Source organism: Ascaphus truei, chromosome 16, assembly GCF_040206685.1.
Source record: "Ascaphus truei isolate aAscTru1 chromosome 16, aAscTru1.hap1, whole genome shotgun sequence".
Taxonomy (NCBI): domain Eukaryota; kingdom Metazoa; phylum Chordata; class Amphibia; order Anura; family Ascaphidae; genus Ascaphus; species Ascaphus truei.
The window spans coordinates 5353594-5380989 of NC_134498.1; the positions used below are offsets into that span (position 1 = coordinate 5353594).

Genomic DNA, 27396 nt, shown 5'->3' on the forward strand with positions numbered 1-27396 from the left:
CTCCGTTACACTTTGTATCACATTAGTCTTCATGCCACCTGTAGAAAAAAAGGATTTCAAATGTAAGTTTCTGAACAGTTTGTGTAGTTCAATGTTCTATCCATGTTTCTCCTTGCTTCTGGGGTTACCTCTCCCAATCCTGATCCCTGCCTTATTTCTGTATGCCCTGGTCCTCGCCTTCCACATACTTCTACTCTTTCTGGTGTCATCCCCTCTAACCTCATACCCATCCCCCATCACCCTTTCTCCTGTGTCTTCTGGAATGAACGCTCCTTTTCTATTTCTAACAAGTTCCCCTCTTTGCATGACTTATTTTTCTCTCACTCTCTGCTCCTCTTTGCTATAACTGAGACTTGCCTCACTCAGTCTGACTCTGCTCTGGAAGCTGCCCTCTCTTATGGTGGCCTTTCTTTCTCCCACACTCCGCGCCCTGATGGCAGGGGTGGAGGCGTGGGGCTCCTGCTCCTCTATCTGTGGCTACCGCACCCTTCCTATTCCTCCCTCCTTTGAGGCTCACACGGTCCAGCTTTTTTCTCTTCTCCCTGTCCACGTGGCGATCATCTTTCGCCCACCTACCTCTACTCATCCCCCTTCTCTTTCTCTCTCACTTTGAATCCTGGTTATCTTTCTTTCTCTCCTCTGACTCCCCTGTTCTTCTCCCTGGGGACTTCAACTGCCATATTGATGACCCCTCTCTCCCTTGGGCTTCCCGCTTTCGCTCTCTAACCTCTTCTTTTGGCGTCAATAGTGGACTGCAGCCATCACCCACAAGGATGACCACTACCTAGACCTGGTTTTCACTAAAAACTTCTCTCTCCGATTTCTCCATTTCCCCCTCTCTGACCATCTCCTCATCTAATTTTTTTTTCTCTAATTTCTCCCCTTCTCCACCTCCATCTCCCCCTCGTGTCTGCAGAGACCTGCGCTCTATTAACCTACCAGCTTTTGAGTCCACTTTACGCTCCTCAGCTCTGCTCCAGACCCTGACAACCTGGTCAGGAATTACAACTCTGCCCTATCCTCCTCCTCTTGATCTACATGCCCTGCTTTCTCTCTGCCGCTCGCCCTTTGAACCCCAGATCCTAGCTAAATTCCCACACGTGCATGCTGTGTTCCTGCACTCGTTCCTCTGAACGCCTCTGGAGGGAATCTCCCAATCTCACAGACTTCACTACAAATGTATGTTATCCTGTTTCAACTCTGCCCTCTCTCAAGCTAAATAAACCTACTTTTCTTCACTAATCAACATGCACAAGTCAATTCCACGCCGACTCTGTATCCTCCTTCTATCCTACACCTCTTCCTAACTCTCCTCCTGAATTCCTTGACTCTTTATCCGCTGTCAAGGAGGGGGATGTCGTTGCTGATCTCCTCTTCTCCCTCTACCACCTGCCCTCTTGACCCCATTCCCTCCCATCTCCTAAAACCTCTTGCTCCTACTAAAATCCCTACGCTCACAAACATTTTTAACTCCTCCCTCTACTCTGGTACCTTTCCCTCTTCCTTCAAACATGCAAAGTTATAGCATTACTCAAACAGCAAGCTTGACCCTACCTGACTTTCTAACTATTGTCCTGTCTCCCTCCTGCGTTTTGCCTCTAAACTCCTTGAATGTCTTGTATTCTCTCGCTTGCTCCATTTTCTCAACACCTATTCTCTCCTAGACCATCTACAATCGAGCTTCCGCACTGCTCACTTCATTGAAACAGCTCTCACTAAACTAACTAATGACCTCCATGCTGCAGGTTATTACACTCTGCTCATATTATTCGACCTCTCTGATTTGATATTTGATTTGATACTATGGACCACCCTCTTCTCCTTCACATTCTCCATACTCTTGGTATTCGTAACAAAGCTCTATCCTGGATCTCGTCTTTTGTCTCCCATCGTACTTTCAGTGTCTCTTTTGCCAACACCACCTCCTCTATTGATCTCTGTGGGGGTACCCCGGGGCTCTGTCCAATGACCTTTTCTCTTTACACTCTCCTAGGTGACCTAATCGCATCTTTTGGGTTCAAATATCGCCTCTATGCTGACGACACACAAATGTACTTCCTTACCCCGGACCTTAGACCTGCTGTAAAGACTAAAGTTTCTGAATGTTTCTCGAATGTTTCTCTGCTATATCATCCTGGATGGCCCTCCGCTGACTTAAACTCAACATGGCAAAAACAGAGCTCCTCATACATCCTCCCAAACCTGGCCCAACTACCTCCTTCCACATTACTGTTTGAAGTACTATCATTCACCCAGTAGCCCAAGCCTCATCTCACATTCAAAAGGTAGTAAAAAACGTATCTTTGTTTACTCCGCAATATTACCAAGATACGCCCTTTCCTCTCTTGCTCGACTGCAAAAACTCTTGACACAGAACCTCATTCTCTCCTGTCTCGACTACTGTAACCTCCTGCTGTCTGGCTTTCCTGCCTCTCAGCTGTCTCCACTACAATCTAACCGAAATGCTGCTGCCAGAATCACGCTACTATTTCCGAAATCTGTCTCGGTGTCTCCCCTACTGAAATCCCTCTCCTGGCTTCCTATCAAATCCTGTACCACACACTCCATTCTCCTCACTTTTAAAGCTTTACACTCTTCTGCTCCTCCTTACATCTCAGCCCTAATTTCTCGCTATACACCATCTCGACTCATGTGTTCTGCTCAAGGATGTCTTCCCTCTACCCCTTTTGTATCTAAAGCCCTTTCCTGCCTTAAACACTTCTTACTAGACTGCCCCACACCTCTGGAATTCCCTTCCCCTTAATATCCGACTAGCACCCTCTCTGTCCACATTTAACACCCACCTCAAAACACACCTGCTTAAGGGAGCATATTACTTTCCCCATGGCTGATAATTAACACCTCATACATTAACCTTGGCTCCTTGCAGACACCCTTACCAGAACGCCCTCCTACCGTTTCTTCCTACCACCAAATTAGATTTCCATCAACTTTGTTAAATCCTATGGGTTTCACAAGATAGAATCCCTCAATATGCACTCTACTTATATAATGGTAAATGTTGCAGAGATGTCTGCAGAGTCAAATGCTCAGAACATATCAGAACAACAAAAGGAGTGCATGGATCCCAAGAGACCCCACTAATACGAAAAAATAATAAACTTTTATTAACTTATCATGTATTAAAAGTGACATACAAGTGAGTGTACAATGTAAATAAAATCCCCTCGGTGAAAACGGAGCAACTACTGTAGTGTAATAAGGAAGTTGGAGTGGGGTGTATCTATATGGTCACTGGGCTAAACGATGCCTGTAAGTATCCACAAGGTGGCGCAATTGCAATGGTGGCAGTGACTAACAACCTAATGATATTCCTATCTTAACTAGCTACATGGGAGAGGAGAGGACAATAGAAAGTGGAGGGGTGATCGGCCTCACAGATCAAAAATATGAAACATCTATGTGTGGAACTGTATGTGCAGGGTAGTGTAGTTACATACCACAGGCTGTCACAATCCACAGTAACGGTCCTTGAAGTGGATACAGACTATATTGGTGAGTTTGTATGTATGGTAAGGGAACAACGGTAGTGCATATGTTCATCCTAACTAAACCATATATAGGATGAAAAACCCTATATAACTAGAAGTGAGACACTGATGGGCGTATAACACGAACCTCCACACATAAAAAGGAGTATAGCTCTATATGGTAGGTGATTTATATCAAGGCTATTATAGCCAATAAACCCCTATAGTGACTCACTGCTGTGAGGCTCCACGTATAGCTGCTGCTCCAGTCCTGGTAGAAGCGGTGACCATTGGGGAACTCGCGTGTGATATATTGCACTATCTCAGGGACAATGTTGTCTTGGAAGAAAGCTTTATTCATTATTCCTATAGCAAGAAAAGAAAAGTGCTCAAAAAACTGCACAATAGTACAGTACAGTGCATACAGTAAGGTTACACTAGTAAAGTACAGTGCATAAGGCTACATTATATTTGATATATTTTACCTTCAAAGATGACAATGCCTCCTGGTCCACGCCTAGAGATGGCACCCCACACATGCAGCTTCACGGGGTGTTTTGGCCGCGGCTTCAAAGATATGCGGCCTTTTTTGTGGAATGCAAAGCTTGCAAATTTCTCCAGCGACACAGTAGACTCATCAGTGAAGATGCAATCCTGGAAAGTCTCCCCACTGTCGATCCATGCCTGGGCCTGGACCACTCTTTTGATTTTGTTTGCGTCCCGTATCATGGGGTACGCTCTGTAATGACAAGGAATAAATAATTTTAGTGGTACAGTACAGTTTCCTGAACAACACTTTTACCTCCTGTACTGTCCAGTACTAACCTCACACGTCCATATTTCCATCCAATGCTGCGTCTCATCTTCTTTATGCTAGTCTCGGATACAGTGAGGTTGTGATTTTCCTGCAGAGTGTATTTGACCCTTAATGCACTCTTCTCATCATTCTCCTCACTTATTTTGTCCACCAGAAGAGTTGTCTCCCTACAATGTAAAGAAAATAAAACAATATATTAATATGCAGCAATATAAAAATTATATATAAATATACAAAATATATATACTGTTGTAATATAAATAAACAAAATATATATACTGTTGTAATATAAATATACAAAATATATATACTGTACTGATATAAATATACAAAATATATATACTGTTGTAATATAAATATTAATATACAATATATATATACTGTACTAATATAAATATACAAAATATATATACTGTTGTAATATAAATATACAAAATATATATATATACTGTACTGATATAAATATAAATATACAAAATATATATACTGTTGTAATATAAATCAACAGAAATAACAAAAATATTAGATTTAAATTAAAATTAAAAAAAAATTTAAGTTGTATAAATATACTTACGTGTTAGTTACCCTTGGTGCCCTTTTGCGTTCTCTGTTTTTTCCGTGTGCATGATAGCTCACGGTGGTTGCTGGCACAACGATGCCAGAAGTAGCTAACCAGCGTTGGATAGCAGCAATTCGGTGTCTGCTCGTGTACATGTCCTTAATTCGCATGCTGAGCTCCTTGGAAATCTTTTTAACAGGCATTGCTGTGAGTAGAAAGAAATACAAACACAAGAATGTATATTCGATGTTTAGTCTGTGTATTCAATGTGCAGTGAATCCACAAAATGGATGGTGTATTTATACGGTAATGACTCACATTAGAGTACGTTTACTTTCAACACCTGTACCTGGTCGCCATGCATAAAAGGTTACACACTTTGCATAGCCCAACACTCGATGATCGTTATCTGAACTTGCCCCTGTCCAGATACTGCATTGTGCCACCTGCTTCCATGGAGCAACCCCGATTCTACGGATGCAGGAACCCACTCGCCTCTGCCGTGCCTGTCAAGCAGAAATAGCGAAAGGCGGTTGCCGTTTCCACGCCAAGGCAAAAGCGACAGGCTAAGGCCAATAAAGAAAACCTTCTGCTGACCCCAAAGGCTAAGGGTTTTCATAGACGTCAGCCTTATTATGTCAAAAAGCTATACGGTGATGTACTCTCGACGCAAAACGATTGGGTTGGCTGCCATCGAACCCGCAGACCACTTCCTCACATACGCTTCGACGACTCTGCTGCCGCTGTCCCGGAAATCTTCAGCCTGTCTTCTCCACCCCTCGTCCTTGACGCTGCCGCCGCCCTCACGGAAACCCACAGGCCATCTTCTCCAGTTCTATCCGACGACGCTGCCTCTGAAATCCACGGGTCACTTTCTCCTTTGCTCTTAGACGACTCTGCTTCTCGCCCGGAAATCCAAAGGTCACTTTCTCCATCCCTCTTCGACGACGCTGCCGCTACTCCTCTACCGGATATCCACAGGTCACCTCCTCCACTATTCGACGTCGCTGCCGCTTGTCTCCATGGAACCCCCATCTCATCCTCTGTTGCTCCCATCTACCCAGATGTTCACACGCCATGCACAAGAAGCATCTCGTTAGACCGGATGCTGAATGGGATAACTGTGGATCTCCCCGGGAATTCTATTGTGCTAGCAAAGATAGATCTGCTTCTGGAGACCATGCTACATATGGATCAACGGATGCTACATATGGATCAATGGATGCTACATATGGATCAACGGATGCAACATATGGATCAACGGATGCTACGGATGGAGAAGATAGAGGCTGACATAGCGGGCATACATTATTTGCTCGGTGTTAATGCCCCTGTTTCCCCGACGCTGGAGCAGGGGGATGACATGGATGTGATGAATGGGACCTTCGACCCCCTTCCATCACGAAGCGCACCCCCTCCACCAGAAGATGTAGTGTACATGTATGCCGTAGAGGAGGACATGACAACCCTGTCAAGACCACGCCAGGAGACAGCATGGCGACCAAGTCCAGAGGAAAGCTTTCTCCCAGACAACCTACCGTCGCCTCAAGCACACCCGCTCCCAAAAGACCTACATTCGCTCGCATCGATACGGTGCCCGACATCACCCTGTGCGATCTGCCACCGGCGCTCAGGGAGAAGTATAGGATGAAGAGTGCTGGTGCACCCCACAAGTATGCCTTGTTACTTTTTTAAGCACCATGTTCCCTACTCGTTGTACTGCGACTGGGCCTTCAAAGTGAACTACGACGGAAATCACGTAAAAAAGGCGTTTCCTGCCAATTTAAGAAAGAACATTCAGGATGAAATGCGGCACTTTTATCCAATTACAGATCCTGTAATGAAAGGCGTTCGAGACTGCATTAATGGCGTTTTGCGCCATTGACGGACAATGTGGAGGACTTTCTGTAAGACCATACTTTTGTGCTGAACTGTATTGTACTCTACATGATTTGACCTGCTGTACTTAAATAAAGGAGATGTTGTTGTGTGTTTTTTTTACTTGTATTTATACAGAAATGTTTTATTTTGCTGTCCACACACACACAGGACAGGACCTGCACAATTCCAGTCCCTGGGGGCCGCAAACAGGCACGGTTTTCAAAGGTTACCCTGAAAACCCGCCCTGTTTGCTGCACTCAATGACTGTACTGGTGCAGACTGTTTTGCACACCATCCCACTGTACAGTATACAGTATGTTTTGACTTGCCGTTCTTTAATAAAGGAGATGTTGCGTTTTGCTTATTTTATGAATAAATAATTTGTTTTTAAAACATGTGACTGTAAACCATACTGACTGACATAAATGTTTTCACAACTGTAGCAGTAAACCATACACCTGTTGATGTTTTGAATTGCTGTGCACTTAAAATGTTTCTACATTGTACAGTATTTGTAAATAAATGTTTTTGTACTTACTCCACCAATAAAAGAACATGTTGATTTGTTTTACATTGTTCCATTTGCTCCTTTGCTACTGTAACAAAATACAGTGTTTCTAGAATGTCGAGGCATACTGCACTGTATACTGTAGGCATGCTCAGTATAAGAGTATTAAAAAAAAAAAGAAGAGACAAACTGTACTGTACTGGCACTGTATACTGTAGAAGACACATAATGTATGTGATACATGTTGAATAAATGCATAGTTTTTATTTTTTTGGGGTTTATTACACAGTATACTGTACTGTATATAAAAAAGTATTGTACAGTATACTGTACGGCCGGAAAACATCTGCATACTGTTTCAGGTACAGTATTCTATCCTAATCAATAACTACGGCCGCTAAACTGTAGACTCCGATACGTGGTTTTTTAAATCCGATTCATCAGGCATTGTTACACAAAGCGATATAATATCCATCGAAATCCCTCCATTAGCCGTTTTCTTTTCTGAGGAAAAACAAAAAAAGTTTTTACTGTAATGGTCAGCCCCCTAAAGAAGTTCCCAGCCAGTCCCACCAATAATTTTCTCGGGGGGCGTCCCTTGTTCACATGCGCATGCGCCTACCGTCGATGTAATGAAACGCATACTGTATGCGTTTCAAGAAGGTTCCAATACGTATGCGCCTAGCATTCCACCAATTCAGTAGTTCAGTATCTGCAGTACAGTACTGTAGAAGCCGCTCAGCCAATAATATTGCCTACAGGAGAATCGCTTGACTTTTGAATCGCACCGATATTGATACTGTATTGTCAAAATAAAAAAAAAACACAGAAAATAATACGGCAACAATACTCACCATAAAATTTCCCATTCAGCTGGCGCCGGCGCCGGTCCACTACCAGTCCAGTGCTCTTGATCATCCACGTCAATAGTTTGCAGCGGGACTAGTCCACCTGTAGTCAGCTGATGAGGCTGGAAATTGCTTAGGTACATGCAAGCTTGATCGAAACTGCACGCGAAATCCGGCTCAGGCTCAGGGTTGTCACTGACGGCGGGACCGTCATTGGAAGCCGTTGCTGGTGCATTGCTTGGCAGCGACTGTCGTTTCTTAGTTGGTTTTAACACGACCCTTCGCCTTTTGCCGTCATCATGATCATATATACAGGAAAAAGCCGGTGATACACACCAATACCCTCCAACAAATTGTGGCTCAATACGATAAAAACAAAGATCGCTACATAACCTTTTCCTTATTGCACGCTTCCACGTATGAGGAGCTGGTGAAAATTTGTAAAAGTCATAGTTTTCGACAAAATACTGATACATTTGAACAACTGTTGCCATCTTATCCTCTGTTGCATTAATCGCGGCCCATATCAAATACGCGTAAATTCTGTCGGGTTTTTGGAAAACGGGCTGCACTTGAACACTCAAGCGGGCGGGTCTCTGGAGAATACTGTAACCGAAACTGGTCTTTGTCTTTCTTTAATATGAAAAGCCTAAATTGATACATTTTTGCAACTTCTTCCTTCAGTCTCAAGGCCAAGTTACAATAGCACACTGTGGTATCTTTTTTAAACGTAACACCTGCAAGCCGACACATTACTGAAGCGCATGCACATTACAATTCATGAATATCTGCCATCTGGCGGACACGCGAAGAATTGCAACCTATTAAATCCGAACCATTCTCAATAAACGCATCAACCGCGCGTCAACCGCGCATGACCCGCGGCTGGGAACGCAAAATGAACGTGGCATGCGCCAGGTGAAGAGTGTCGCATTCCAGGAAAAAGCCAGGGAAAAAAACGGCGGTGTGTTAGAATAAAAGCTGCCGCAGCAGTAGGTATTGCAATGTTTATTGTCGGTAGAGGGATTGATTAAAGGGGAGTAATAGCCCCAGGGTGGGTGGTTAGGCCTCTCGGGTGTGTGGTGGGGGGTTTATCCCTTTCATGACCATAGCTGTTACTACCGCTAACGTAATGAAGGGGTTAACCACTCCCAATGCCCACCTGAGAGGCCTAACTACCCATCCTGGGTCTGATTTCAGCCTCGAGGAACCCCTACTTCCCGAGATACAGGCCCCGTTATGGGGTGTCGGTTTCTCCAGCAATGTTAAAATCCCACAGTCATGTGACCCACAGGATTTGATCATTGCAGGGATACCTGCACCCCATAACAGAGCCTGTAACTTGAGAAGTAGGGGGTCCCCGGACCTGAAATCAATGCGGTTCAGCTCTGGAGACGCCCTGCTACAATACTTTAGTATTAAAATGAAATAAAACCCCCGCGATCACCTGTTAGAGGCGCACAGGTAGAGAGGCTGATTCATCCCATCTCTTTCTGCGCGTCTCTTACAGACAGGTACAACCCGGTATGCTTAAAACTGCAGGGAAACCTGCTGTGTTAATCTGATGGGCCATTAGTCTTTGCAGCAAATCTAGCGAGGGATCTCGGGGAGATCTCAAAAAAATTTCAGTGACATGGTTGAATCCTGGCCGCTGTATCTGTACGGATAAACAGTAGAATAAAGTATCTGTCGTCTAAATTTAGTATAAATTGAACTTGATGGATGCATGTCTTTTTTTTCAACCTCATCTATGTAACGGTTTCACACATCCCTGTGAAATGCTCAAAGAACTAGATTGGTCATCACTTGAGTCTAGGTGCAAAGTTCTTCTCATGTCTTGCCTTCAAATACTTTCTGGGCAAGCTACTTGCCTATCGTACAAGCTCCTCACCCCTACCACATGCAGCAATTATCTGATTCTGACTACAAAAGACTGTTCATGGTCCCAAGGTTTAACAAAGTATCGGGACGCTCCTCCTTCTCATACTGTGCACACCAAAACTGGAACAATCTACCGGAGCCTTTCACATCCACCACCAGTCTAAGTTCATTGAAAACTAAAGCTGTCTCACATTTTAGTCTGGTCTGTAACTGTTACATACTGTTCGCCTATAATATATACAGCTCAACCCCGTTATAGCGCGGTCCTCGGGGGCCACCCGATCCGACCGCGCTACAACCGGGGTTGCGATAATTTTTTAAAAAATGGCTGCCGCGCGCCTGACGAGGCGGGGGGAAAGATTAGGAGTGAGGCGCCGGCAGCCCTACACGTCCCCCATCAGCCACCGTAACTCCCCTCGCACTTCCCTCAGCAGCTCCGCACCGATCCCAGCCCAGTCCTGCACCGATCCCAGCCCAGTCCTGCACCAATCCCTCCCCAGTCCCGCACCAATCCCTCCCCCCCCACCAATCCCAGCCCCGCACCAATCCCCCAGCCCTGCTCCGATCCCCGCCAGCAGCCCCACGATTCCCCAGCAGCTGACACCAAGGGGGGGGGGGGATGCTGTGTGCTGTGAGTGTGTGCAGTGTGCGCGCAAAAAAATAAAATATTTTTTTTAATATTCGGGGTCCACGCTCAAACCGCGTTATAGCGGATCGCTCTATAACGGGGTTTAGCTGTATTATCTTTAACTGTGCATGCAATGTCTTGTATATAATGTATAACCCTGTTCACTTAATGTAACTGTTTTTGTAACCATGTATTTGTCATCATAACTCTTTGCCCAGGACATACTTGAAAACGAGAGGTATCTCTCAATGTATTACATCCTGGTAAAACATTTTATAAATAAATAAATAGACTGGATTCTCTCCCCTAGTTCCAAAAGAATCCACTCCTCTGGCATCCTACTTGACATTTTCAGTGACCATGCATTAGTGTACTGTGTTCAAACATTGGGGAGTGCAGATTTCACATCATATATGGGGAAAGAAACAAAACACAATATAGTGCAATAAGTTCCCAAACGATGGTGGGCGGTGTTTTGGAAAACTTTTGAAGTGAGAACTCTCATTCTTCCAGAAATCAATAGGAACTTCCAAAACTATGGCAACAATTCCAATGGGTTTGGATAGGATCCTACTCAGTCCTGGTGTACAGCTCAGGTGAATGTGGAGAGATTTTGAATCTCATGCAATGTGGATATCGTAATTTCAATGTAAAGAGAACCAACATGGTGCGATCCAAATATACAATTAAGTTATATGTAGAAATTCTTTAAAATGAGCACTTAGTGTTAGATAAAGATAGGCACATAATCAAAATAGTGTGTGTGGAGTGCAGTACTCTCATCGCTGCCATCATTCCGACATTCCTCCATCTAGTTACTTCTGGTTTTTGCAACGTCCGGTAATCGAATGGAGGAGGAGCAGGAAAGCGTCTTGCAGGGGCAGTTAAGTCAGCAAGACACAGCTTTTCGCAGTTTTAGCTTCGTCAAGAGTCATGACTCTGACGAAGCGAAACGCGTAGAGTCTGTGTTCTGTGTCTTTTGCTGACTCAACTGCCCCTGCAATACGCGTTCCTGCTCCTCCTCCATTCGATTACCGGAAGTTGCGAAAATCCGAAGTGACGGAAGGATGGCGGCGGTGAGAGTACAATTTTGTAAGTGCCTGTTGATTTCTGGAAGTATGTGAGTTCCCACTTCAGAGGTTTTCCAAAACACCACTCACCATCGTTTGGGAACTTATTACACTATATTCTGTTTTATTTCTTTCTCCATATATGATATGAAATCTGGGGAGCACCATCTTTGAATATCGTTCCACAAGGAGAATCTCTTGGACCATTCCCCAAAGGGTTCTGAGCAGCTTTTATCATTGCACTTACACTTTATACAGCACGCTCATTTTTTATATTCACTCTGACTTTGTGTAATCACTTTAAATTGATACATTCACCTGGATAGCATTCAAATTGCCTTTAGCATTTATTCTGTTTCACCTTCATTGCACTAAGCACGTGCACACTTGCATTAGTACTCGCCACTAATAGTATTTACTCTATATAGGAGCACCCTTTACATTTGTTTTAATATTGTACTGTGTAAGAAAAATCAGATCACCCCAATCAAGCCCTAAAGTTCTACTCACAAGAACATTTAGAAACTTTAATTCACAACAGTTTCTGGCTGATCTTACCAACTGCCCTTGGTACAGAATCGACTTAATACCTAACCCCAATTCTCCACTACGCAGAATAAGAGTACTGGGGGTGCACACGTTCCGTGGGTTACAACCGACCTTATAGCGCTCTGCCATTTCAGGGATGCCTTGTGGAAAAGCTACAAAGTAACTGGCACTATCAAGGATCTTAATAACTACAGATGCCTGCGGAACATGTGCACAAGGTAAACAAGACACGCAAAAGCCCAATATTACTGACAATCTTCACCAGAATATATCAAATCCAGCAAACCTCTGGAAGGTCATCAATAATATATTCCAGCCTTCTAGTCATCAACAACCATCTAATATCATTAAGGAGGATATTACTCTTGCAAATCCCACTGACATTGTAAATTCATTCAATGAATACTTTGTGGGGTGTGCTACTTCCCTACTGGCAAAGTGCAACCTGAACTACAAACATGGAGCTCGATCTGGGAGTACCCTATACCTCCACCCTTTCCCAACACTACCTACAATTTACAATTGTCCCAGTATCTTTAGGGGAGATTACACAAGCGCTCCTCAAATTAAAACTAAGCTGCCAATGTGGACCTGACCTACTCGAATCAAAGTTCCTATGACTTGGTGCCTTAGCCATTGCCATTCTGCTTGCTTCCTTAATCAACTCTATTTTGTCTGCAGGCCATATCCCTAAGACCTGGAATACTGCCAGAGCTGTCCCAGTCTACAAAAGTGGGGACCAAAGCACTGTTTCAGACTACAGGCCAATATCTCTTCTCCCAATACTATCCAAAGTCATGGGAAAATATGTTCACTCCCAATTAAGTGATTACTATACCAAGACAAATTTCCCTATCCAATTCCAATCTGGGTTTCGCCCCAAACACTCCACAGTATCTACCCTCCTAAACGTTTGCAATGAGATCTAGTGTGGAATGGAACTGGGACAACTTACCTGTGGAATATTCCTAGTTATTGCAAAGGCTTTTGATACTCCTGATCATGTTATCTTGCTAAACAAACGTCAGTTCTCTGGAATAGGGAAACATGCTTTAAACTTTTTTCACTCCTACCAATCAGGTAGATCCCAACAAGTCTATCTCAAGCTCTAACTCCAACCCCATGGATATCACCTGTGGTGTCCCGCAAGGCTTTGCTCTCTTGTCAGTCTTCATCAATGATCGATCTACAGCTTGTAAGGGAGCTTCAATGCACATGTATGCGTATGTCACAATGTTATATGCTTACAGCCCTAGCCCCTCTGACCGTGAACTCTTACATCAATCTGATTTTTTTTGAGGCTTGAAAACTGGATTTCCCAAAACAACCGGTTTTGAAACACTGACAAGACTAGCAATGGTATTTCGATCCAAGGCTAAATTTCTAAAGCTACCAATGACGAAGCTATAGATCAGAACGAACTCTATACCATCCTAGGCCGTTACTAGTTTTATCCTAGCCCCTGATACTAGTTTCAAATATTTGGGCATATAGTTTGGCTCCCATTTAACATTTAGGTTGCACATTGATGCCCTTACACCCAAAACATATGCCAAACTAGGTGTACTTTATAGGAATAAATCCTTCCTAAGTGTGCTGGTCAGAAAGTACATCGTACAACAGATGCTAATGCCAATTATAGCCTATTGGGAACTGGTACATGGCACAGCACACTAAACTCAACTTGGAACACTTGATACCCTCTACAACTCAAACTTTTTCCTCCAATGTAACTACAACACATATCACTACGAAATGCTCAAAGAACTAGTTTGGTCATCACTTGAGTCTAGACACACTGTTCATCTTTCCTGTCTTGCCTTCAAATACTTTCTGGGCAAGCTACCCGCCTATCTGACCCTACCACATGCACTTATTGCAACGCTTGTGCTCACCACGAACAAAGCGGGGCCCCGGTACTGAGTTGAGAAGAGTATAAACGCCACCCACAGCAACGAGGACACGTCTGGAGAGTGTATGGTCAAGGTAGCTGGGGGAGATATAAGGAGTGTCTTGATACTTGCCGAGGTCGATGGTAGGAGACGGTAGAATAGTTAATGTCCGGGTGCTGTGGTCAGGGTTGGAGAGATGTGGAAGGTCAGATGTAGGGCGGGGTCAGTAGTCCAGAGAAGCGGAGTCCAAGGGTCAAACCTGGTCGGTACACTGGAAGTCAAACTGTAAACAAGATAAGGTGGGGCAGGACAGGGCAAGGCATAGCTAGTATCGGGAACGTGGGAACAGCAAGGCTAAAAAGAACTATGCTCCTCCAAAGTGCCTGTGGCAAAGCTGAACATATATAAGGGAAGAGATCCAATCAGACAGAGGGGAGGAGTGGAGGCAGGGATAGGTAGAGCGGTGCAAGAGACAGGTGGGGGAGATTAGGTGATCAGTGGATGTTGACACATAGCTTGGGGGCGGTGCACACACAGGATGTGTGTGCGATGCCGTCACATAACGAGGCGGGGCCAGTCCCCGTGATGTCATGAGTATCTGTGTGTGTGCGAGCACGCGCGGTGATGTCAGCAGAGCTTCTTGAGGTTGCAGGTAAGGAAGGAGCGTGCCGTGTGGGACGCTTTCCACGATTCCTTACAGTACCCCTCCCCCTTTTGAGGAGCGGCCTCTGGACGACTCCAATATACCTGAAGGGGTACTTCAAATGAAACTTTTTGATGGGGTTGGGAGCAGGTATCTGGTGATGGGGTATCCAGGACCGTTCGTCAGATCTGAACCCCTTTCAGTGCGCCAGTTATTGTACTGCTCCCCTTGAAATTCTGGAATTGATGTTTGTTTGAATCTCGTACTCCTCTTGTCCTTGTACAGTTATGGGCGCTGGAGGAGCGGTAGAAGAGTCTGGAAATTTAGAACTGGAAAAGACCTGTTTCAGGAGGGACACGTGAAACACAGAAGGTATCCGCATCGAAGGAGGAAGTTGGAGGCAGTAGGCTACCGGGTTGATTATTTTCAGGACTGGGTAAGGACCCAAGAATCTGGGAGCCAATTTGAGTGTTGGTGTCTTGATCCTGATATTTTTTGAGGATAGCCCACACCCTGTCTCCTGGTTTGAATTTTGGGTTCTTCTGGCGTTGATGATCCACCTGGGTCTTCTGCCTGATCGTGGCCAGTCTGAGTGAGTTTTGGATCTTCTTCTATGAGTCGTGTAGGAGTTTGATCCTGTCATCTACTGCCGGAACCCCTGAAGGGGAAGTGATGGGAAGGTTTGCTTGATAGGAGCCCTAGTTAATAAAAAAAAATGGGGATTCTTGAGGGGACTCGTTCCTCAATGAGTTGTGAGCGAATTCTGCCCAGAGTAGTTGATCCACCCAATCGTGTTGTATGTCTGAAATGAAGCACCGTAGGTACTGCTCTAATGTCTGGTTTGTCCTTTCGGTCTATCCATTAGTCTTGGAATGATACCCAGGGGAGAAAAGTAGGTCGATATCCAGTCTTTGGGCAAATGAGCGCCAGAATTTAGAAATTAATTGGATCCACGGTCGGAAACTATAAACATGGGTTTGCCGTGAAAGACGTCTGCTAGGGTCACGGAATTAGGTAGTCCTTTTTAGTGAAATGAAGTGTGATTGCTTCGAGAATCTGTCGACTATGAACAGGATGATATTAATTCCTCTGGAGATGGGTAGCTCAACGATAAAGTCCATAGACAGATGACTCCAGGAACAGTCCGGTATTGGTAATGGACGAAGAAGGCCTGGTGGTTTGGTGCGTACCGTTTTGTTCCGAGCGTAGATGAAGCAGACTTCAATGAATTCCTCAATGTTCTTGAGCATGGTGGGCCACCAGAAGGTTCTTCTGATCAGATCTGTTGTTCTTCTAGTACCCGGATGACCGGCAGACTTGGATGAAAGGCCCCATTCCAATAATTTTTTGCGAAATTGGGGTGCAGCATATAAACACTCCTCCGGAACTTCTAGACCCTCCGGAATCCGTGTCTGGGTTGCCAGAATGTTGTCCAAGACATCAAATGAGTTTGCAGCAAGAATGTGTTTGGATGGGACAATGGTTTTGGATATGTCCTATGCTAAGAATTGGCGAAAGAGTGCATCAGCTTTCAGATTTTTGGAACCCGGAATGAAGGAAATTATATAATTAAACCTTGGGGGGGAAAAGAGAGCAATGGGCCTGACGAGCTCCCGGGCGTCTAGCACTCTCTAGATAGAGCAAATTCTTGTGGTCCGTGAGGATTGGGATTGGGTTCTCCGTACCCTTCAGGAGGTGTCTCCACTCTTGTAAGGCAAGTTGGATCGCTAGGAGTTCCCGGTTGCCAACATCATAGTTTCTCTCTGCTGTGGACAATTTCTTAGAGAAAAATCTGTAAGGATGTAGTTTGGCCTGGGGTGATTGTCTTTGGGACAAAATGGCTTCAGCGCCGACCATCGGAAGCGTCTACTTCCAGAGTAAAGGGTAGTTTGGGGTCTGGGTGGCACAAGATGGGGGCAGATACAAAAGCTTTTTTGAGTGAGGCGAAGGCCTGAAGTGCAGCGGGTGGCCAGATGGTGGCATATGTTCTTTTCTTTTAGGGCTGTGATGGGAGCCACTGTGGATGAAAAAATGCTAATAAACCTACGATAATAGTTCGCAAATCCTAAAAAACCACTGAATAGCTTTAAGCGAAGTGGGTTGTGGCCATTCCAAGACTGCTTTTAGCTTAGCAGGATCCATTGAAAATCCGGAGTCCAAAATGATGTAGCCCAGGAATGCCGTAGACCTTTGGTGAAACTGGCAGTTCTCTAGCTTGGCATATAGATGATTGTCCCGAAGGTGTGAGAGGACGAACTTGGTGTGATGGATGTGCTCTGAAACATCCTTTGAAAAGATAAGAATATCGTCTAGGTAGACAGAGGTTGAGGAGGTCCCGAAAAATCTCATTAACAAATTCTTGAAATACGGCTGGGGTGTTACACAGCCCAAAAGGCATGACTAAGTATTCGTAGTGGCCATCGCGCGTGTTAAAGGCCGTTTTCTACTCGTCGCCCTGACGTATACGTACTAAGTTGTAAGCCCCCCGGAGATCTTATTTAGAAAAAATGGTGGACCCTCCTGAGTTTTTAATAAATACAATATACAAAACATATTTTGATGACAAATTTATTTTGCATGTATAACATTATATTAATTAAGGCATAAATAAATGTTGAGTTTTAACAGCCTTGGTGTGCACCACAAATGTGCTTCTTGCTAGAGATATGTTTTCAACACAACACTTTCTCTATTTTTGAAAATACATTTCAATCCAGCACATAGGTAGCACCCGGTATCTATCTTGATACTTTAGGCAAAATCAGATTTACATATATCTATCTTTCATATTTACTAGTGAGCGGTATACTCCTTATTGGTGTTGCTATACTTAGTCATTGCTTCGGTCTCTGGAAGAGAAAGGGGATATGATCTAGTTCTGGGTAGAGCAGACCCGGGCAATAGATCGATAGGACAATCGAAGGGACATAGGGGTAAGAAGTTCAGAGCGTACCTTGTCAAAGACATCTCTGAAATCCGGGTAGGTAACTTCTCCTGGATGGTAGGAGAAGAAGAAATGATCCCCAAAGTGATCCCTTTATACCTTGTTTGGCCATTGGCACCTCCCGGTTTGAGTGGGCAGTGACGCACCTGTTGTACGGTGTCACCGCAGTAGTGGCAGAGTCCGCCACCTCACCGACGTTGCCTATCTGAAAAGGACAATCGATGACTCCCTAACTGCATCGGTTCCAGGTCATCTGTGATCGGTGGATCTGGGGAAATAGAATGGAAAATGAGGGATCTGTCCGGAAGCTGTCAGGAGCAAGAATGTTCGGCCTTTCTCTCTTGAAGGTGCTGGTCGACTCGTAAACATACTGCGATGAGGTCTTCTAGGTTATTTGGTCGTTCCCGAGCGGCCAATTCATCTTTCATCATTGTTCCAGGCTGTCTCTGCAGCGATAGTCCGGAATTCTAAAGCGTACTTGGCTATGGAATGATGCCCTTGGGACAGGTGTATTATAATTAAGCCCTCAGACAAAGGGGGCAACACTGTTCTTTTGGATGCCACCATGTATGCGTCCGAATGCCTGCGACTTCTCGCAGATAAGAATTGCTATACAATCCTGGAGAGTGATCCCACAAACGATTCTTGTCTGAACTGTCTCTGATATTGGAAACTGGCATTGACAGTAAAGTCATCACTAAAGGTGAATTAATAATAATAATAGCATGTTTTTGTATATCGCTGCTAGTTATACGTAGCGCTTTACAGAGACATTTTGCAGGCACAGGTCCCTGCCCCGTGGAGCTCACAATCTATGTTTTGGTGCCTGAGGCACAGGGAGATAAAGTGACTTGCCCAAGGTCACAAGGAGCCGACACCAGGAATTGAACCAGGCTCCCCTGCGTCAAACTCTGTGTCACCCAGTGTGTTTTACTCACTGAGCCACTCCCTCTCCTGAATTAGTTTATTTACATCAAGATCCCGACAGTGGCGACTTTTTACCAACTCCCGAAAGTCCACAAAGGTAAACATCCTCCCCCGGGAAGATCTATTGTCTCGGGAGTGGATATCCTTGCATCTCATGCCAGTATGTATTTGGATTCCTTCCTTCGCCCCTTTTGTGGGCTCATTACCATCTTATTTGAAGGATACCAAGGCAGCCCTGTCACGTTTAGAAGGGATCACTGTGGACGTCAATACCCTTATGGTAGGGATAGACGTCAAGAGTCTATATACCAGTAACCCTCATGACTTTGGCATTAAGGCCATTGCTCATTTTCTCCAAGCAAGAGATTCACACGCTCGCAATCATAATGATTTTGCCCTCCTATTGTTGAGGTTTGTCCTGAAAAAAAAACTTTTTTTTATTTGATTAAAAAATCTACCATCAAATCCATGGCGCTGCCATGGGCACCACGTGCGCTCCCACCTATGCCAATTTATATCTAAGCTGGTGGGAGGAGGCTGTGGTGTTCGTGGAAAGCAACATCATGTATATGGATCATATCGATCTTTGGATTACATACATTGACTATGTGCTCATGCTCTGGTCAGGTACAGAAGCACTACTGAGAAGTTTTATTCACACTTCATACCAATAAATAATCTTAAACTTACATTTGAGGTTCACCATGAACAAATTAATTTTCTAGATCTGACAATCATTAAGCAAGATGATGGCAAACTTACCACAACTATTTATTGTAAACCAACTTCTACAAACAGTCTGCTTATGGCAAACAGCCATCATCCTGCCTATATGATCAACAGTATCACTACTGGGCAATTTCTGCGCTTGAAGCGAAACTGTTCGGAAACCAATGAATTCAAGACACAAGCCAAGGATATGACGAATCGTTTTATTGAAAGGGGTTACAAGAAAAAAGTGATCAAACGGGCCTACCATCGAGCCCTGCATACCCTTAGATCATCACTCCTCACTGATCACCCACACACGAATAAGACCGAGTCTGACACCATTCGATACATTGGTACATATAGTAATCAGTGGTGTGGGTTACGCCATATCCAAGGGAAGCATTGACATTTACTCGAAGATTTGGATTTGTCCCATGTTCTAAGATCTTCTCCCACGATGGTGTGCCGCCATTCAAAGAGCCTTAAGGATAGACTGGTTCACAGTCATTTCCAGACTAAGGCGGTGAGGACCTGGTTAGGGCCTAAGCCCCGTGGTACTTTTACATGTGGCCGTTGTAAGGCTTGCCCTTTCATTACTTACTGCATATAGTAGGGGCCTTTTAACTAGATATTTATGCCAGGTATTTGACTTGTTCATCACCATAACACATTTTGTAGCATGGTGTTATTGCATTTTCTAGTGTTTTTCTCCTGTGCTGCGTTCTGTAGTATAGATATTCATCCTACAGTATAGTTTGGCTTAGTGCATGAACCATAAGAGGTTCTGGTTCCTGGGGTCACTGGACCCATGATGCCCCATTGCTTTGGTGGCCATCACCAGTATTCCTCTTCACTATTTCTCCGTCTTGCCATTGGAGACTTTTAATTACACTGTATAGTTTTTGTCACGTTTATCGGCGGTTTTTACAGTTAATAAACGTTTTTTGTTTTCAGTTCTGTGTTTAGTGGTCTCGTGGGACCCTTTTGTGGTCTGTTCCCATTAGGGTTTTGTGGTAGCAGTTATTCCACTGTTACTTTTAGAATACATCAATTCATTTGTATCAAGAGTGCAGTTAACAGGGACTTTAGTGACCCCCTGTGGTCACATATATGTGTTTTCTTCAATCTCTGGACTGTGCAAGGAAGTCCTCAAAGCTGGAGAAATTCCTAACAAGTCTCATGAACTGCCCTTTGCATTTTTTAGGCATATGATGAGTATTTTACTCTGTCCATATCTCCAGAAAGACAGCTGAGGGTTTTTGTGTCTGTTGTGTTCCGTTTTTTTTCTTCTTTTTTTGAATAAAGTTGTACATTTTCAAATTGTGTTAGTCCCGAACGTGACAACTTTACACGCAACACACTGGTAGATGATCACACTGTACGACAGTGACTGCGTGCATCACTATACCGTGGGCTTTAAATGAATTAAACTTTGTCATTTTTTGTACACCTCGATAAAGCACTACGGTGTGAAACACACAGGTGGTCTGTAACCTCTGTTTTTAATGACCCATTAAAGTATACATTTTTTTATTGAAGTGCACTTCTCTTTATTATTTTTTTTGGTTTCCTACATTGGTAGTGCACCTCCCTCTCACTTCAACTAATTACTTCAGCCACAGCTGAAAATAAAACACAGGACAAGCGCAACCAGATTTGAATATAGCACGAATTTTAAAACAATAATAGCACACAATTTTCACGTACATTTAAGAATATCACAATCACTGGCTCCAATATGCACAGTGCAGTGTGGTGACCAAGGCACAGTCCCTGCTATCCAGTTGCTGTGAATAATTATGCCATGGAGTCTCTTTCCATCAAGGTCCTGCTAGCCAGCAGGCAGGTTACTGCTTGTACGCCACTCCCAGTTAGCTTCTCGCCGGATCACTTCCGTCTTGACTTTCATCCGAAGTCACCAGGTTCGCTTGGAGCACCGCCATAAATGAACCCTACACGTTTTAATATTTATAGCTTCGTCAGGGGAAGGCCACAGCCGGTTGTATATCTTGAGGCAAATATTTGAAGTTTGTTCCCATTATCTTGCACAGAGTCCAGACCTAACCTTCCATCGTCCAAGACTAAATGGCTGAAGGTAGAGGGTGTCCCACCATTAGAAGGGCCCTTCTAGTTAGTGTTAACTAGTTTTCACCATTGTGTATACTGCAGTGGACGGACGCCCAGGAAAGATTGTTCCTCAGTTGTCACAAAGTAGCTTTGTAATGCAAAATATACTTGATAGAGTAAAGCAGTCCAAACTCTGCTCCTATTATGGATCATCAAGAAACGAGGAAAAATTATTTCTCCTTTTTAGAGCCTGGAAATATATGTAGCCCTCGGGCAGTAAAAGCCAGTACCTGAATACTTACATCTGTGCAACCATTTATTTTTTTTACCATCCATTGTAACACATTTGTTCTATGTATTCACAATTGTACACTGATGTTTTGGTGCAGCAAAGTTTGAGAACCACTTCACACTTTATTTGTAGAGAAGATTTTTGAGTGCAGACTTTTAACCTCTGTCATCTGCTGTCTATCCAAGGTTACTCCAGCATTGATCCCGATCTCTTAACAAGAATTAAGAAAGATGAGGAGCCTTATTTGGAGTGCTGCCCAGATTCAGAAGGAGAAGTGAACGGTTATCTCGGCTCATGTGAGTAATTGGAGGCATGGCATGATAATAATGGAATAGTCTAATTCAGTGGTGCGCAAACTTTTCAGTTCGCGTCCCCCTGTGTGTGCTCCCCCCACCACCCCCCCCCCCGTCTGCGCCCCCCTCCTTACCTGCTCTCTAGCTTCGCGGCGTCATGACGTCACAATGTCATGTGACGCGTTGCCCTTCGACCCTGCGTTGTCATTTGACGCTGCGTTGTCATTTGACGCTGCGTTGTCATTTGACGCTGCGTTGTCATGGCGATACGTCGTCAAAGCCGGCTGAGAATAGGTAAGACAAGTTGCAAAAAAAGTTTTTTCCTCGAGGATTCGCCTGTAATTTGCACCATCTATTCTCTCCTCTATCTTGATAAGCTCCCCAGTCCCTGCTGAAGAGAAACATCCGCATAACATGATGTGGCCACCACCATGCATGACAGCTGCGATGGTGTTGACTGGGTGATGTACAGTGTTGGGCTTGCGCCAGATGTAACACTTTGAATTTAGACCAAAAAGTTACATTTTTGTTTTTTCTGACCACAAAACCTTTTTCCTCATGTCTGCAGTATCATCTATATCAGGGGTTCGCAAACTTTTTTCCCTGCGCCACCCTGCTCTCTGCCCCCTCCCTGCTCGGCTCCAGTGTCAAATGATGCAGCGGGGTCATGTGACGCCATATTGCTATGGAAACGAGTAGACCCGTGACCCCACGGCGGCATTTGCCGTTGGGTTGCCATGACGATGCGTCGCTGGAAACCACGATAAGGGAAGTTACAGAGACCTCGCGCGCTCCCCAGGCATTGGGGGGGGCGAGGCGATTAGTGCGGATGCTGGGAGAAGAGGAATGCAGGGGACTCACAGTACACACAGCCCCCCCCCCCCCCCCCTCCGATGTCCGCTGCTTTGTCTGCCTGTGGGAATCGGTGCAGGGCTGTGGGGGGGGGGCGGGGGGGCGGGCGGATCGGTGCAGGGGCGGGTGGTGGAGGAGGGATCAGTGCGGCTGCTGAGAGAAGAGGAATGCAGAGGATTTGTGCTGCAGCCGGCGCCTCACGCCTCACTCCACATCTTCCTCCTCCTCCCGATCCGACATTGGACCGCAAGTGGCAAAATATTTTGTCGGATATATTCCGACGTTGGACCGGAAAGGGTTAAATAACACAAACACAACTAATAAAGTGAAAAAAGTGATATATAGATGAACCAAGTAAACATTGGTTAATATATCTAAAGTAAATAGTGAATGATAATACCCATACCACCAGGTGTAATATAAGTGAAACAAAGTAGAAAAGCAGCTCAAAAAACCCTTAATAGACTGTTCTGTAGTCTATTTTGCTTGTAGATATCCGAAATTAGGGGAGCGCTGGATTTTCGTACAATACACTGATTTTAAGTGTATAATGTGCGTGCATTTCCACTTGTATGCTAATGTCCGTGAATATAATTTTGGAATATATTACACTATAAGATTTATATAATTTCGTCCTGAGGAGAGTCTGTGTTACTTGGGGGACCAACAGTGAAGGTTGCAAACTACATCAGCTCTAATCAGAGAAAGACAGTGTCTCTGATATGCTTCATTTAACCGGATCAAGTGTGAGTTGAATTCACCTACAAGCTCCTCACACTATATCAATCTATAAATTGGTTGCACTATGTTGTGTTTTTTATCTTTTACTTGGCTCCGTTGTGAACATCAGGCGCTCCCCTAATTATGGATATTTAATTTAAATGCCTTCGGGGAAATGTGGGGCCTCTATAACCGCTGCGCCCCCTAGGTGCACCCCTGATCTATATGCTTTTCGCAAACTCCATACGTGATTTGAGGTTTTTTTTTATAGATATATAGATATAGTTATATATAGATATAGTTATATATAGATATAGTTATATATAGATATAGTTATATATATCTATATATATATATATACATATAGATATAGATATATATAGTTTTATATATATATATAGATATAGTTATTTATATATATATATAGATATAGTTAGATATATATAGATATATAGTTATAGTTGTAACATCGCTGGAAGAAGAGATCATTGTATCTCGAAAGCTCGCACAAATAAAAGCATTTCGTTAGCCACAGAACGGTATCATCTATTTAGTTTTTGATTATTGAAGCTCGGCTAACACGGTACTGATACCTCTACATGAATATATATAGTTATATATAGTTGGTGTGTGTAATGGCTTCTTTCTTGCCACCCGTCCGTGCAGACCAGCTTTGTGTAGGGACCGGCGTATTGTTGTGTGAACACTGACTTACATCTCAGACACAGAACTTTGCAGATCTGATTGTTGGCTTCAATGTGGCATCCCAAACCAGTTTAATGCTTGCCCGGCTGCTCAGTTTGGGAGCGCTGCTTAATCTGTGTGGTATGATGCATCTTCCACTTCTTAATGTTGGACTTCACTATGTTCAGACGGATAATCAGCGCCTTTGAAATGTTCCTACTCTGTGCCTTTACCTCTTTATCCCTGACTTATTTTGAAAGCTCCTTGATCTTCATGGTTGCTTTGTTGGATCACAATGTGAGTTGCAGCTTGATAGTTTTTATATACCTGCGGAAAGAATTTACGAGTTAAACTACTTTGATTACACACGGGCTGAAAACATTCCATCAATTTTGTGACCTTTCAAACAATTAATTTGCACCTGAGCTGATTTTGGGCTGCAGTAGAAAAAGGGTTGAATACTTATGCAACAGAGATTGATCTGTTTTTGTCTGCAAATCTTCTTTATATTGTAGATGCATTTTCTAACTTTATCACTTTGGAGTTGTTTTTGTACATTCTACATGTAAATTCACATTTGAATATTAGGTTCCAACAAAATGTAAGGTATTTGCAGGGGGTATATACTTGTGTGCGTGCGTGCGTGCGTGCGTGCGTGCGTGCGTGCGTGCGTAAAAATAATACATTCTCAACATTTTTTTTTTAACTGATTTGGACTTTTATTTTACTTTCGGTATTTATGTGGTTAAAAAATGTTACTGTTGAAAGAATGATTATGGTACCATATACTTATAAACTCTTCTTCTTTCACCAGACCAAGTTCCGATCATCAGCAACAGCAGCATTAGGGATGAAAACATAGGAACATGGAATGGGACTTTGAACGTGCAGGAACCCGTATCTGTGAAATATAATCTTTCTCAATGTTTCAGTAAAAGTATAACTGGTGATCTATACTCTGCATCAAAATGGAAAGCAAGAAATATGTCAACTAATGGCCTTGTTAGACCCATAGCTGGTGAGAGAGGTTTAAGCCCTATGACAGCAGTGAAACAGAGAGACAATCTGTATAACTGGTTCTTCTGTGAAAAAAACTTATCTCAGCACTCGGATATGACTCCTAAACAGGGGAAGCCACTTGAGATGAGGCCATACAAATGCTCTGAATGCGACAAGAGCTTTACTGTTAAATCTAACCTGATCAAGCACCACCGTATTCACACAGGTGAGAGACCCTACAAGTGCACGCATTGCTCAAAAAGCTTCAGCCGCAACTCTCACCTTATCACCCACCAGCGAACACATACAGGGGAGAGGCCTTACAAATGCAATGAGTGTAACAAGAGCTTTATTCAGAACTCTGTGCTGATCCAACACCAGAGGATCCACACAGGTGAGAGACCCTTCAAATGCAATGAATGCAACAAGAGCTTCAGCCAGAAGTCATGCCTCATCCGTCACCAGAGAACTCACACCAGATAGAACAGGCAAGAACTAATGTGGTTCGAAAGGTGCTGGCCGCTTATAGAGGTATAAGAATGAGTGTGCGGCACTGCGTCGAAATTTAGAGATACGACAGAGACAAATACCACACGTATTGTGATTAGAACACAATAAGCAATAAAGAGGTCCTACACTCTCATTGGACTGGACAACCCAGAGAGTCGTAGACCAATAGTAAATAAATGAATGGTGAACTGTAACCTAAATACAAGTACGTCTAAGTTCTACAGCAACAGCTCTAATGTACCCAACTTGCCTTGATCACTAATTGAGCAGCCTCTTGAAGTGAAAAAAGCGGTAGCATGAATGATAAATAAATGATGCAATCTTGTCTGTCTGTGAAGCAAATTGTCCAGTAGCAATATGTGAAACATTTTTAACGTTGTATGAGGCAAAAAACTCTAGGCTGAACATGTCAAAACCTTTTTATACAGAATGAGAGAAAATCAATAGTTATTATTCAGTGATGCCAAAAACACTTTTGGTTACACGTGGTGTGTGACAGGAAGATTGTATACAAGTAGATACAATAAAGATTGGTATGTATTGAGCATTGGTAAAACATAAGTCAACAAATCAAACTCTTGACAGCCCTCAAAAAAATAAAAACTTAACCTAATACATGCAAAACAAATCATATTGGCTACATGGTTCAAGGAGAACTTTCCATTCACAAATGAACGTTGATACTAGATTTTATAATACAACTTTTTTATTTTTCCGTTTATAATTTTGGTTCAACTAAGGCGTGCTTCCTTAACATGTGTAATTAGAACTACAAAGCAATGGTCAGTGCTTTAGCTATATTAGTTGACATGTTTAATATTTAATATTAGTGTTAAAAAATAAAATGATTTATTAATAACTATGGTTTGTGAATTAAGCTGGAAGTGCAATTATTCCTGCACATACTAGGGAAGCTAAACGGTTCTTCATTTATTCTCTGACAAATGTGTTCTACGCGCAGGATTCCTGGCAATCTCAGCATCTGCTTTCAAAGTGGAATCATCTTAAAAACGTTTTGGCGAAGAATATGTGCAAAAACAGTAACCTCAGAATAAAAAAAGAACAATTACATTAATAAAGTGTTGCTGATATTTCGAAGGGTTGTGCCCTCCACTGAAGTCCCTTCTGGTGCTAACGGTGTGGTATTAATCCCCCGCCTATTGTAAGACTTCTGCAAGGTTTTAAAACAAAATAAGTAAAACTGTAGCTCAACTGAACATTCCCCTTTCGTGGTCAGTAATTCAAAGAGCAATTCTTTTTGGGGTACTGATTTTTGTTTCTTTTTGTGTTTGTGAGGACCTTTGAAATGGGATTGCCTATACCTGTATGTACCAAATAAATAATTGTATTAAACGGAAATACATGAAATCTTACTTTTTTTATACCAGCATAAAAAATGTCCCGAAATTAAGTCTTCCTCGAACTGTTGCACTGTAGGGGGTTTTAAGGTCTCTTCATTTTATTTCTTTGTAATTACACAACACTTGGGGGCCTATGCAGAGAACTGTGAGAACGGCCATTCGCCATTAGACTCCCTGTTTTTGACGGATTCCCCTCGCAGTATGCAGGAAAGTGCGCATATCTGGGAGAGGAATCCGGCAGAGAGATGGCGAGAAAGGCTCCGCTGGCG

At 43.5% G+C, this 27396-nt stretch overlaps 1 protein-coding gene across 6 annotated transcripts in view; it reads left to right on the top strand.

Annotated features, from left to right (window-relative positions):
- LOC142467257 (zinc finger protein 10-like) overlaps window positions 1-27125 on the top strand; it is an 82255-nt gene extending 55130 nt beyond the window's left edge. For all 6 annotated transcript variants that reach the window (XM_075572718.1, XM_075572722.1, XM_075572720.1 and 3 more), the window contains 2 exons: window positions 21894-22004; window positions 25072-27125. In XM_075572718.1, coding sequence (XP_075428833.1) covers window positions 21894-22004; window positions 25072-25739 — 779 coding nt within the window. In that variant the 3' untranslated portion in view covers window positions 25740-27125. The remainder of the gene's footprint in view (window positions 1-21893; window positions 22005-25071) is intronic.
- The last annotated feature ends 271 nt before the right edge of the window (window positions 27126-27396 follow it).